This window comes from Athene cunicularia, assembly GCF_003259725.1.
Source record: "Athene cunicularia isolate RWA chromosome 24 unlocalized genomic scaffold, athCun1 chr24_part1, whole genome shotgun sequence".
NCBI classification, from domain to species: Eukaryota; Metazoa; Chordata; class Aves; order Strigiformes; family Strigidae; genus Athene; species Athene cunicularia.
This window is the reverse complement of record NW_020799132.1, coordinates 177,049-188,115: the sequence shown is the minus strand read 5'-3', so window position 1 is coordinate 188,115 and position 11,067 is coordinate 177,049. Positions and strand designations below refer to the sequence as shown.

The 11,067-nt window shown below is 47.8% G+C and overlaps 2 protein-coding genes across 2 annotated transcripts in view; one reads left to right on the top strand and one right to left on the bottom strand.

Moving 5' to 3' along the window:
* PKNOX2 (PBX/knotted 1 homeobox 2) overlaps positions 1–5,894 on the top strand; it is a 40,562-nt gene extending 34,668 nt beyond the window's left edge. Inside the window, 4 exon segments of the mRNA XM_026863817.1 lie at positions 1,516–1,635; positions 3,367–3,443; positions 3,857–4,035; positions 4,851–5,894. Coding sequence (XP_026719618.1) covers positions 1,516–1,635; positions 3,367–3,443; positions 3,857–4,035; positions 4,851–5,098 — 624 coding nt within the window. The 3' untranslated portion in view covers positions 5,099–5,894.
* A 1,851-nt stretch (positions 5,895–7,745) lies between these two features.
* Positions 7,746–11,067, bottom strand: part of FEZ1 (fasciculation and elongation protein zeta 1) — an 11,389-nt gene continuing 8,067 nt past the window's right edge. The window contains exons 5-8 of the mRNA XM_026863560.1: positions 10,726–10,813; positions 10,246–10,321; positions 9,700–9,765; positions 7,746–7,906 (exon numbers count right to left, since the gene is read on the bottom strand). Of these exons, the coding sequence (XP_026719361.1) occupies positions 7,890–7,906; positions 9,700–9,765; positions 10,246–10,321; positions 10,726–10,813 (247 nt within the window). The 3' untranslated portion in view covers positions 7,746–7,889. The remainder of the gene's footprint in view (positions 7,907–9,699; positions 9,766–10,245; positions 10,322–10,725; positions 10,814–11,067) is intronic.

The following is an 11,067-nucleotide window of genomic DNA, read 5'->3' as shown; positions in this document are numbered from 1 at the left end:
GGGAAAAAAAAAAAAAAAAAAAAGAAAAGAAAAATCCCTTTTTAACTCAAGCACTGAGATTTCAGTTCAGTTCCCACATCCTCATTAAAACTTCTCTTGCAGCAAGATGTTTATTTTTCATTTTGGAGGGGAAGAAAGCAAATTTTCACTCAATGGGGCTGTTTCTCCTTGTGGTAGGGATCAGCTGAGTGAGGAATGCAGGGTGGCACGGGGTTAATGAGGGGCAGGGTTTTAACCTCAGGTTTAGAAAGTCATCATTTTGGGGTGTTTTGCTGTTTTTTTGAAGGTTTCTTCCTTAATTGCACATAGAAATTGTGGCATCAGCAACATGGTCCCCAACTGTGCCGGTGCTACAGCAGGGAGAGAAAGCTCATTGCCCTTTGCAAAATGTTGGCAAAAATTTGAGTTATTAAATAGATAACCTGGGGTAAAATGTGGACAATGCAAATTTTGGGAGGAGAAAAGGGGTTTTGGATGTGCCCTGCAAGCGCCTTTTTTTTTTGCACTCACCCTATGCCCATTTAGGGTTGGTTTTGCTCATTTTTTGGGTTGGTTTTGCTTGGTTTTGGGGTTGTCCATTGCCATTTTCAGCCAATTCTCTCCCCATTCCTCTCCCCTGGCAGGTTTTATTGCCTGTGCAGTGTTTTTTAAAATTTCTTTCTTTAATGTCTCTTCGTCATGGGCTTAAATCTTGCAGCAAAACCCTCTGTGGTGGGGAAAACACGCGCACCGGGAATATCAGGGCAGGGAGAGAGCCCTGGACAAGCACCTCCGGATGCTCTTCCCACGCCGTCGGCATGATTTATTCATCTGGAGCTCAGGGGAATCGCAGAGACCTGCTGGCCTGATGTTTAATTCATCCAGGAGAAGTGTTTTGATGAAGAGCTGGGGATGGGGAAAAAAAAAAAAAAAAAAAGAAAAGAAAAATCCCTTTTTAACTCAAGCACTGAGATTTCAGTTCAGTTCCCACATCCTCATTAAAACTTCTCTTGCAGCAAGATGTTTATTTTTCATTTTGGAGGGGAAGAAAGCAAATTTTCACTCAATGGGGCTGTTTCTCCTTGTGGTAGGGATCAGCTGAGTGAGGAATGCAGGGTGGCACGGGGTTAATGAGGGGCAGGGTTTTAACCTCAGGTTTAGAAAGTCATCATTTTGGGGTGTTTTGCTGTTTTTTTGAAGGTTTCTTCCTTAATTGCACATAGAAATTGTGGCATCAGCAACATGGTCCCCAACTGTGCCGGTGCTACAGCAGGGAGAGAAAGCTCATTGCCCTTTGCAAAATGTTGGCAAAAATTTGAGTTATTAAATAGATAACCTGGGGTAAAATGTGGACAATGCAAATTTTGGGAGGAGAAAAGGGGTTTTGGATGTGCCCTGCAAGCGCCTTTTTTTTTGCACTCACCCTATGCCCATTTAGGGTTGGTTTTGCTCATTTTTTGGGTTGGTTTTGCTTGGTTTTGGGGTTGTCCATTGCCATTTTCAGCCAATTCTCTCCCCATTCCTCTCCCCTGGCAGGTGAACCTGGATCTCACCTCCCTCCTCGACGGTGAGGACAAGAAGTCCAAGAACAAGCGGGGTGTCCTGCCCAAACATGCCACCAACATCATGCGCTCATGGCTCTTCCAGCATCTCATGGTGAGCACCGCAGCTGCCAAAACACCCTGCAAAGCTGGGGAAAAAAGCGCAAAAAAACCCCAAACTGAACAAATGGAGATGGTGGTTTGTTTGAATTTATATTCAGAGGCACAAAGTGGTTTTGTTTTTATTTTGGGACTATTTTGGGGATGATTGTTTTCACTGAAGGTGGCCAAAACACTCCCTTAATGCATGAAGAAGCAAACAAAACCAGAGGGGGCAATGGAGGGTTTTTTTCCAGTTAAGAGCTCCAAAACATCATTTTCCACCAAGCTGGGGTATGAAACCTGCCCCACAGGTATGGTTTGTGGCACATCAGCAAGCAGCTGAAATACAGAATTACAAAATCACCACATTTTCAGGGTTGAAAATGTAGGCAAATGGAGGGAGCTCAGAGGATGCAGCTCTAATGCAAGGAGATTGTTCTCCCACCAGCAGGGCTGGGAGAAGGGTAAAAAGCTAAAAAAACCCCATTTTCCTGTATAATTTGGCCAAGAAATCACTCAGAAACTGCTTGCAAAGAGTTGCATAAGGGTCTCCAGGAAGTTGGGAGACTGACAGGTAACAGCAAGACAGAAAATAGGAGCTCCAAGGAGCAACTTGGCGTAAAACATGACCCAGGACATGGAGCAGCAGCTGGTTAGGACCTTTCCAGCTTTTTTTTTTTTTTTTTTTTTTTTTTTATGTATTGCATTGAGGACAAAAGCATGACTGTGTTGGGCTGCCATCCCAATCTGTGTCGTGCATCTCCCAGGCTTTTGGAGGGCTGAACTGCAGATATTCAAGCAGAAAATGGATTTAGAAGACCAGAAACTGAGGAGCAATCTTCTGCTGGGTGCCAGGAGAACCCCATGGTTTGAGATTTCCAAAACTGAATGGAAAAAGAAGAAGAAATTGTTCTACTGGATGGTTGGACATTTGCTCTCAGCTTGGTCAGAAGATGCTTGGGCTTCTCCATGGGATTCCTCCATCTGGCATCATAGATGATGTGTTTTTTAACCTAATAGCATTGATGCTCATCATTTCATTGGGTTTGGGAGTTCTGTAGCACCAGCAGGAAGAAGGGATGCTGGAAATAATACACCAAAACCAGGGATACTTTTGCCAAAAAAGAGCCATTTTTAACCACTCTGCAGTGGAGTCTCCTGCATGGACTTTGGGTGGTTTTGTCAAGGAAATCACACTATTTTGGGGGCAAACAGCTGGAAAACGAGTCACATGAATCAATACTGGTGCTGGTTTGGGGGTCTGAAAAATGACACATGGGGCTGGTTTGCTGATTTCATTTTGGGGGTTGGAAATAATGATTTTAGCGTGGTTGAGAGGAGGTTGTTGATGCTTTGAGTGCTGGTAGTCTCCCAGTGCAGATGTTTCAGGGCGTTTTATTGATGCCTCTGACAAGGAGTGTTGTGGGTGACAGCACGTTTTGAAGCCCAAATCCCACCTTTACCAACAACTATTATCAGAAAACTGCTAAAACTAAAAAAAAAAAAATAAAATTAATATTTTCCTTGATGGAAAAGCCTTTAGTGGAAAGCCTTGGAAAAGCCTTAAGGACACCAGGATGCCTTTGGATGCCACCCTTAACCCTTGCGTCTTGCAAATGCAAGAAGCCACCAAATTTGGGGTGGGAAAATGAAAAAAATGGGAGTTTAAATTTTTTTTTATCACTCAGGGCTGCCATTTTGCACACAGGGATGTAATTTTGCTGCCCCATCTCTTTTTCTCTAGCACCCCTACCCCACAGAGGACGAGAAGAGGCAAATCGCTGCCCAAACCAACTTGACCCTCTTGCAAGTCAACAACTGGTGAGCTCATCGGTGGCCCATGAAGTCATCTTGCTGGTTTTAGAAATTTTTTCACGCTGTTTCGGTGCTATATAATGCTTGTTTCGGTGGTAACTTGGGAAGTTAGGGCCAATTTCTGGGAAGACAGGCTCTCGTGTGTTTGACTGTGTACATTTGTGATGTCTCAGTGCCCTCTCCTGGCAAATCCAGTATGTAGCAGCCTCTCAACTCAGCTGGAAAAAGGAATGTGATGTTGTAACATGACACAGACAAATAAAATAGGGTAAAATCCCCCATCTTTTTACACCATGCAGCCATTTTTGAAAGGGTTTTATATTGCAACTCATTGAATTGTTATCATGTCTGTTGTATTAACTCAAAAATGCTGTTAACATCTCTTATTTACTCGAATGGCTTCTCTTTTCCCTTGAAAGGTTCATAAATGCCCGACGGCGCATCCTGCAGCCAATGCTTGACGCCAGCAACCCAGACCCAGCCCCCAAAGCCAAGAAAATCAAATCTCAGCACCGGCCCACTCAGCGGTTCTGGCCCAACTCCATCGCCGCTGGGGTCCTGCAGCAGCAGGGCAGCAATTCGGGGACAAATCCTGACGGTAAGGACAACCCCTGACAGCCCCTGCCCTTCTTGGATGGGATGGCAATGCATTAAATTATGGCCTAATTGGTAATTAAGGATTTCTAGAGCCCTTTATCCCCCTGTGGGGAAAATAAGTTAAAGAGGTGGCCCATGCAAGAAGGTCCTTCCAGTTGGCCATCTCAAGTGTGCTGGCAATGGGGCACTGCCATCTCCTTGGCTTAGGAGACCCACTATGGGGCATAACTTGGGATATTTCCTGAGGTGCTGGGAATGGGGTGAAGGGGGAGATGGGGAGAGGAGACAAAATGACAAAAAGATGAAAAAATGAAGATGAGAAGGCAGATAACACAAGATGGGGAGAGGATGAAGAGAGAACAGATAATGAAAATGAAGGGAAGAAGACATCTAAGATGAGCAGAGAGTTCAAAATAGATGAAGAGAAAAGAGAAGATGGAGATGAGAAGACAGATGAAGACAAGATGGGCAGCAAGAGGATGAAGAGAGATGAGTTGTTGAGTAGAGATGAAGAGAAGGTGAAAGGAGCAGAAATGAGAATGGACTGGACAAGAACAAAGAAGATGAAGAGAAGGGAAGGTGAAAATTAAGAGAAGATGAAGACGATCTGCCCAACCAATTTAGGTTTCTTGTTGTTTAATGAGGATACATTAGCTAAAAAAATTAAGGGTTGGACCTTGGTTAGTGGCTGGGGCAGGTGGGACACCCTGCTCTGTCTAGGTAAAGCTTTTTGCTTGGGTTATTCCTGGTTTATGTACTTTTTTGTCCCTTTTATAGTAGTCGGGGAGTCCTTATTTCTATGTTTTTTAATTTCAGGCTCGCTCAGCATGGACAACCTGCAACCCCTCTCGTCAGCCACGGCCACCATGGCCATGCAGCAGGCCATGCTGGCGGCCCATGACGACTCCCTTGACGGCACTGAGGAAGAGGAGGAGGATGAGGAGGATGAGGACGAGATGGAGGAAGAGGAAGAAGAGGAGGAAGAGCTGGAGGAAGAGCCTGGTGGTCTTCCAGCGGCACCTGGCGCCGACCTTGGCTTGGACCACAGTGACTCACTGGAATAGCTCCTCCTGCACCCTCCCAAATCACTGACAGCACCGGAAACAAAATTCCCCCCCAAATGCCAAAAAACCCCGGCAAGAACGGAAACAAAATCGGTGAGAAAAAAGCAAATTGGAGGCACTGGCGGATGCCCCGGCTGCCCACAGGAGCACGGGGACCACCACATCAGCGTGTGGAAGTGAAGGACACATGTTTACAAGGCACATATTGTGGCCAGATTGGTTTTTTTTCAGGTTTTATTCTTACTTTTCCCTTTTCCCCTTCATTTTTGGTAAGAAAAAGCAGTTTTAGGGGAAGCTGTTTTCCCCATGTGATGCTTGGATGCTGTTGGACAACAGCGGTTTTCACCGTGGGCCACCACATCCATCACTTGGATTTCTTGGTGAAAAAAAAAAAACAACCAACCCCAAGACTGATGTTTTTTGGGTTTTCCCAAAAAGATGATTCACGGGCATAAATACCGGCACACAGGGAAAATTAAAAAATCAGCAAGTGCAAGTTCTGTTTCAGGTTGGATCTGGGAAGAGTTTGGTGCTCTTGACCCACCATATTGCCCAAACCTCCCTGTTTTGGCCCCGATGCTGTGGCTGTTTGGTGACTCCGGATGCAACTTTCTGGAAAAAAGAGGAAATTCCTCCAAATCCTTTAATTTATGTGCTAAAACCCCATCGAATCTGGAAAATAATCACCCCATCCTCGTCCTTAAGGGCTGAGACTGGACGCAGAGTTGGGGCAAAGGCTGCCAGGAGTGAGACTTTCTCACAGTGTTTTGGCACTTGAGTCAGGAAAAAAATGGGGGGGGGGAAAAAAGGTTTAAAAAAATGCAGATTTTCACCCAAAATTGAACAACAACTCACAAGATTCACCTGGGTGGAAGGAAATTCAATATTGTTGCTGGAAAGACGGTTTCTCCCCAATATTGTCCACCTGTGTGGGAAAATGATGGAGTTTTACCCCAAAGGAGATATGGGGGAGGGCAGCTCTGAAAAAAAACAAGGTATTTGGTGATTTTTTTTAAATGCTAGTGAAAGGGCAAATTTTGCCTTAAAATGTGGCGTGGGGGGAATCGCAAAAGTAAACCTGGGTGATGTAGGGCAAAAATAATAAAGGAATTTTCTTCTGCAGGTTCCTCCTGTAAATGCAGGTTTCTGTAAGAAGGATTTTTTTTGTGGCTTTTTGCCAGTTTTGTCCTTATTTTTTTTGGCTCTTGAAGAGTTGAGAAAAAAAAACAAAGCAGCAGCCGGGGGGAAAAAATCCCACAAGTGATGCAATGGGCAGAAAAGCCTATTTTTCGATACTGATCTGGTGTGAATGTAATCTGTAATTTCATAAAGAATTCATTGTAATTTAGTATTAATTCATGGCCATTTATTATAAAGTGCTACGAGATGAGGTTTCTCAGCTGTATTTTATTGGCAGCTTCTTCCTGCGAGCAAAGAAGCCCCAAAATGGGTGAATAACCACCCCAAATGGGCAAAACTCTCCTCAAATAGGTGAATTGGCCCCAAAAATGGGTCACTGACCCAAATCTGCAATTGAGTGATATGGTGCAAATAGGATTTATTCTTCTAAAAGTGATGCTCCTCCGAAAATAAGTGATGCTCCCTCCCCCCCATGAGCTCCAGTGTGATTTGATCCCCAAATGAATGATGCTTCCCCCAAAATGGGTGATACACCCCCAAAATGTTATGCTGCCCCTGAAATGAGTGATGCTCACCCCAAAATATTCTCCAAAAATGAGTGATGCTTCCCAAAAAGGAGTGACCCCCCCAAAATGGATGATACTTCCCCAAAACGACATGCTCTCCAAAATTGAAGCGTATCCCCAGAAAAGTGGTTATTTCCCCAAAATGGACAATGTTCCCCAACGTCAGGGATGCTCTCCAAATACAAGCGCTGGTCCCCAAAATTAGTTTGTCTCCTCCAAAACAGGTAATTTTTTGGAGTGGTGCTCCAAAAATTATTGATCTTCTCAAAACTGTGATGCTCCCCAAAATTTTTCTCCCAAAAGAGCCATTCTCCCCGAATATGAGTGATGGTCCCCCAAAATTATGCCCTCCCAAACTAGCAGTCCTCCCAAAAACGAGTGACTCTCCCCAAAAGCAAGCAGTGCTCCCAAAAATGAGTAAATCTCCCCCAAACAGGTATCTTCTCCCTAAATGACTGAATTTGCCCCCGAAATGGATTACATGCTCAAAAAATAAGCCCCAAATGAGAAACTGTTCCCCAAAATGAGTGACAAACCCCAAAACAGAGCAAGTCTCACCCAAATGGAAGGCCCCCCCTCCCAATTCCCTAATGAGCCTCTGCTAATTAATGGGTTAATTTTCTGGAACACAAAGGTGATCTTTGCACAATTTTTAGTAGAAAATGGGTCTACACAAAACTAAAAATGGGGAAAAGCCCCTCAAAATGGAGTTTACAGCTGAATTTTGCCCCTCGGATCGCAGCAGCTGCCTGCGGCCCTGCAGCCGGCTGAGCACCCAGCAGCTCGTTAGCCAGAAATTTGCATATTTTATAAAATGCTGAATATTCATGAGCATTGCAGCCAAGTCCTTGTCGTTTTTTTCCGTCAAAAAAGTGCATTTTTCTAACGAAAATTTGCAAAACGACGTCGCAAGCAGGGGGGATGAAGACGCCGGAGGCCGGTTGCTTAATTAATGAAACGAATTATTTATTTCCCAGCTGTGCAAAGGTGGGGGGAGTGCGGGGGGAGGGGCGGGGCGCAGGCGACCCGTTTTCCTCGGGTTTGGCCCCGTTTTCGGGGGGTGCCGGGGTGGGGGCAGCGCCGCATCAGGTTGGGCAGAGCACTGCAAAGAGAGAGGTCATGGGTGTGCACCAGCGTGCACCAGGGACCTACAGGGTGGCACGTGGGTGCACCATGATGCACGAGTGTGCATGAGGACGCAGCATGAGGGTGCACGGGGATGCAGGGGGATGCGTGACAATGCACGAGCGTGCACGGAGATGCACAAGTGTGCACAGGGATGCATGAGGACGTGCAATGATGCACAAGTGTGCATGGGGATGCATGAGGATGTGCAATGACACATGAGCGTGCACAGGGATGCATGAGGATGCGTGATAATGCACGAGCGTGCACGGGGATGCACAAGTGTGCACGGGGATGCACAAGGATGCGCAACAACGCATGAGTGCACAGGGATGTATGAGGACGCGTGATGACACATGAACATGTGTGGGGGTGCACGAGTGTGCACGGGGGGACAAGGATGTGCGATGATGCACGAGTGTGCACGGGGATGCACAAGAATACGCAATGATGTGCAAGCATGCATGGAGATGCGCAAGTGCGCACAAGGATGCAAAGGGATGCGCGACAATGCACCAAGTGTGCAACGGGGATGCCAAGAGTGCACAAGCACACACTGGAATACAGGAGTGATTCATAAGGGTGCACAGCGGTCGTGTGAAGATACACACGTGTGCACAAGGATGCCTGGGGGTGTGCAAATGGCAGCAAATGGGATGCATGGAGGATGCAGGAGGGACGTGGGAGCGATGCACGTGGAACGCACAAGGCATGGAGGGTGCATGAGGGATGCACAAGGACGCAGGCAGCTGCACGAGAGATGGAGAAGAGTGAGGGATGCGCGAGGATACCCAGGAGATGCACCGGGGATGGATGGGGGATGCGTGATGGTGCATGAGGTGGTGCACAGGGGTTCACGAGGCTGCATGAAGGGCACGCAGTGATCTGTGAAGGTGTGGGAGGGCGCGTGAGGGATGGACGCACAAGAGATGTACCCGGGATTCACAAAGGGTGCACGACGGTGCCTTTCCTGCGAGACTGGGCTGGGGGGGCGTGGAGATGGGACTGGGGGTGCTGAGGAGACCCCGGGCAGCGGGGAGCCTGTCCTTGAGGGGACAGGTTTTTGGCAAGTATGTAAAAAGCATGGGGGCTGGAAATAAATCTCTTAAGGTCCCTTCCAACCCCAACCATTTTGTGACTGAGGGGAGCCTGTCCTTGGAGTGCTGCAGGGAGAATGGGCTGGGGGGAGCCTGTCTTTGAGGGGACTTTTTATTTTATGCAAGTATGTGAAAAACAGGGGGGTTGGAACTAAAACTTTTAAGGTCCCTTCCAACCCAAACCATTCTGTGACTGAGGGAAGCCTGTCCATGGGGGGCTGAGGGGAGCCTGGGCTGAGGGGACTCTGTCCTTGAAGGGACTTTATTTTAATTCAAGCATGTAGAAAACATGGGGGTTGGAACTGAAACTGTTAAGGTCCTTTCCAAACCAGTCTGTGATTCTGTGGATGCACCGGAGATGCGTGAGGGTTGCATACAGGATGCAAGGGAGATGCGGGACGCACAGGAGGTGCATGGAGTATGCAAGGGAGGTGCACAAGAATGGAGAAAGGATGCACGGAGATGTATGAAGGATGCATGTGGGATGCAGATGTACCTGGTGTTCACAGAGGATGCACACAGGATGCACTGGAGATGCATGAGGGATGCACAGGGACACACGGGGGATGCAGGAAGGATCCGTGGTGGATGCAGAGAGGCACGAGGGCTGAATGGGAGCTGCAGGAAGGATGCACGAGGGGTGCACAAGGGGATGGACGACGCGAGCAGGTACCTTTGAGGATGTAGTCCGTGAGCAGTGTGGGCACCTTCTCATTCCCCTCCTTCATGGCAAACAGGACTGTGAGGGGGAACAGAGCTGTGAGCCTGGCCCCACTAACCCCCAAACGTCCCTTTTCCCCCCCAAATCAGCCCTACAGTTGCCACAGAGACACTGCCAAAGTTTCCCACAATGCACCAGGCCTGAGAGGATCCAAAAAAACCCACTTTCACTCCAATCAGCCAAGTCGTGGCAACACATAAAGTGTTTTACACCCAATCAGCACTGGTGTAGGGTGCAAAAATGGGGTGTGGGGGTGTGTGTTTGCTGCAAATCAGCTGTGCTGCAGCGATGCAAAATGCATGATTGCACCCCAAACTGTGCTGCCATGCTGCAAAAATGGGTCTTTCCCCCCAAAAATGGCCTTCGTTGCAATGATGCACCCAAGCTGCAGCTGCTGCAGCAACACAAAACACGCATTTGTGTTCCAAATCCACCGTGCCGTGGTGAGGCAAAATGATTGATTCTGCCCCAAACCCAGCAGCTTTAACGAACACTCACTGTTGGTGAGCATCTGCAGGTCCTCGACAGAAGGCGGCGACCCCTTCTTCTCGTAAGGAATCACCGTGTTCAGGTACTGAAAAAAAACCAAACGCCACCCCAAAAAACAGCCAGATGGCACAAACCTGCCTATTTTTTGCAATGCCTTGCTACAAATTGCCCCAAACTGATGCAAAAGCAGAATATGTCTGTGATTTTTCAGTGACTGCATTTAAGCTGCAGGTATTTTTTGGCATGCTGAACTAACCGCATGCTTCAAAACCCTCTCAAATGCAAACCCCTGCTTAGGAAGGATTGTTTAGGGTGAAAAATGGTGATTTTTGCATGGATTAGCAGGGTGCAGGGGATGGACTGGGTTTGTAAATTTTAAAAATATTTTAAAAGGGGGTTTGGGGGATGCAGAGGAATGGGGTGTGCAGGGGTGGTGGTGAAAGGGGACAGATTCGAGCAAGTTTGAAGGGAAAAAGGGGAAAAGGGCACCTGCTTCTCGTTGGCAGCGGGGCCGAAGGTCTGGCGCAGGCCCGAGTGCAGTATGCTGGAGATGCCCTCCATGCTGAAGCGCTGGGGACACGTGTGTCACCCCGTCACCTCCCAGGGACACAGACAGCACCCGTGGCACCTCCCTTGGCACCAATGTCCCCCTGGTTCCCATCCATATCCCCCTTTCCCCTGACCCACATCCCTCTGCCCCATCCCCTCACCCATCCCCTGTCCCCACATCCCCGTCCCATGTCCCAACATCCCTCATCCCCCTACCCCATGTACCCCCCAACATGTCCCTCTGCCCTATCCTGTCCCCACATCCCTGTCCCATGTCCCCCC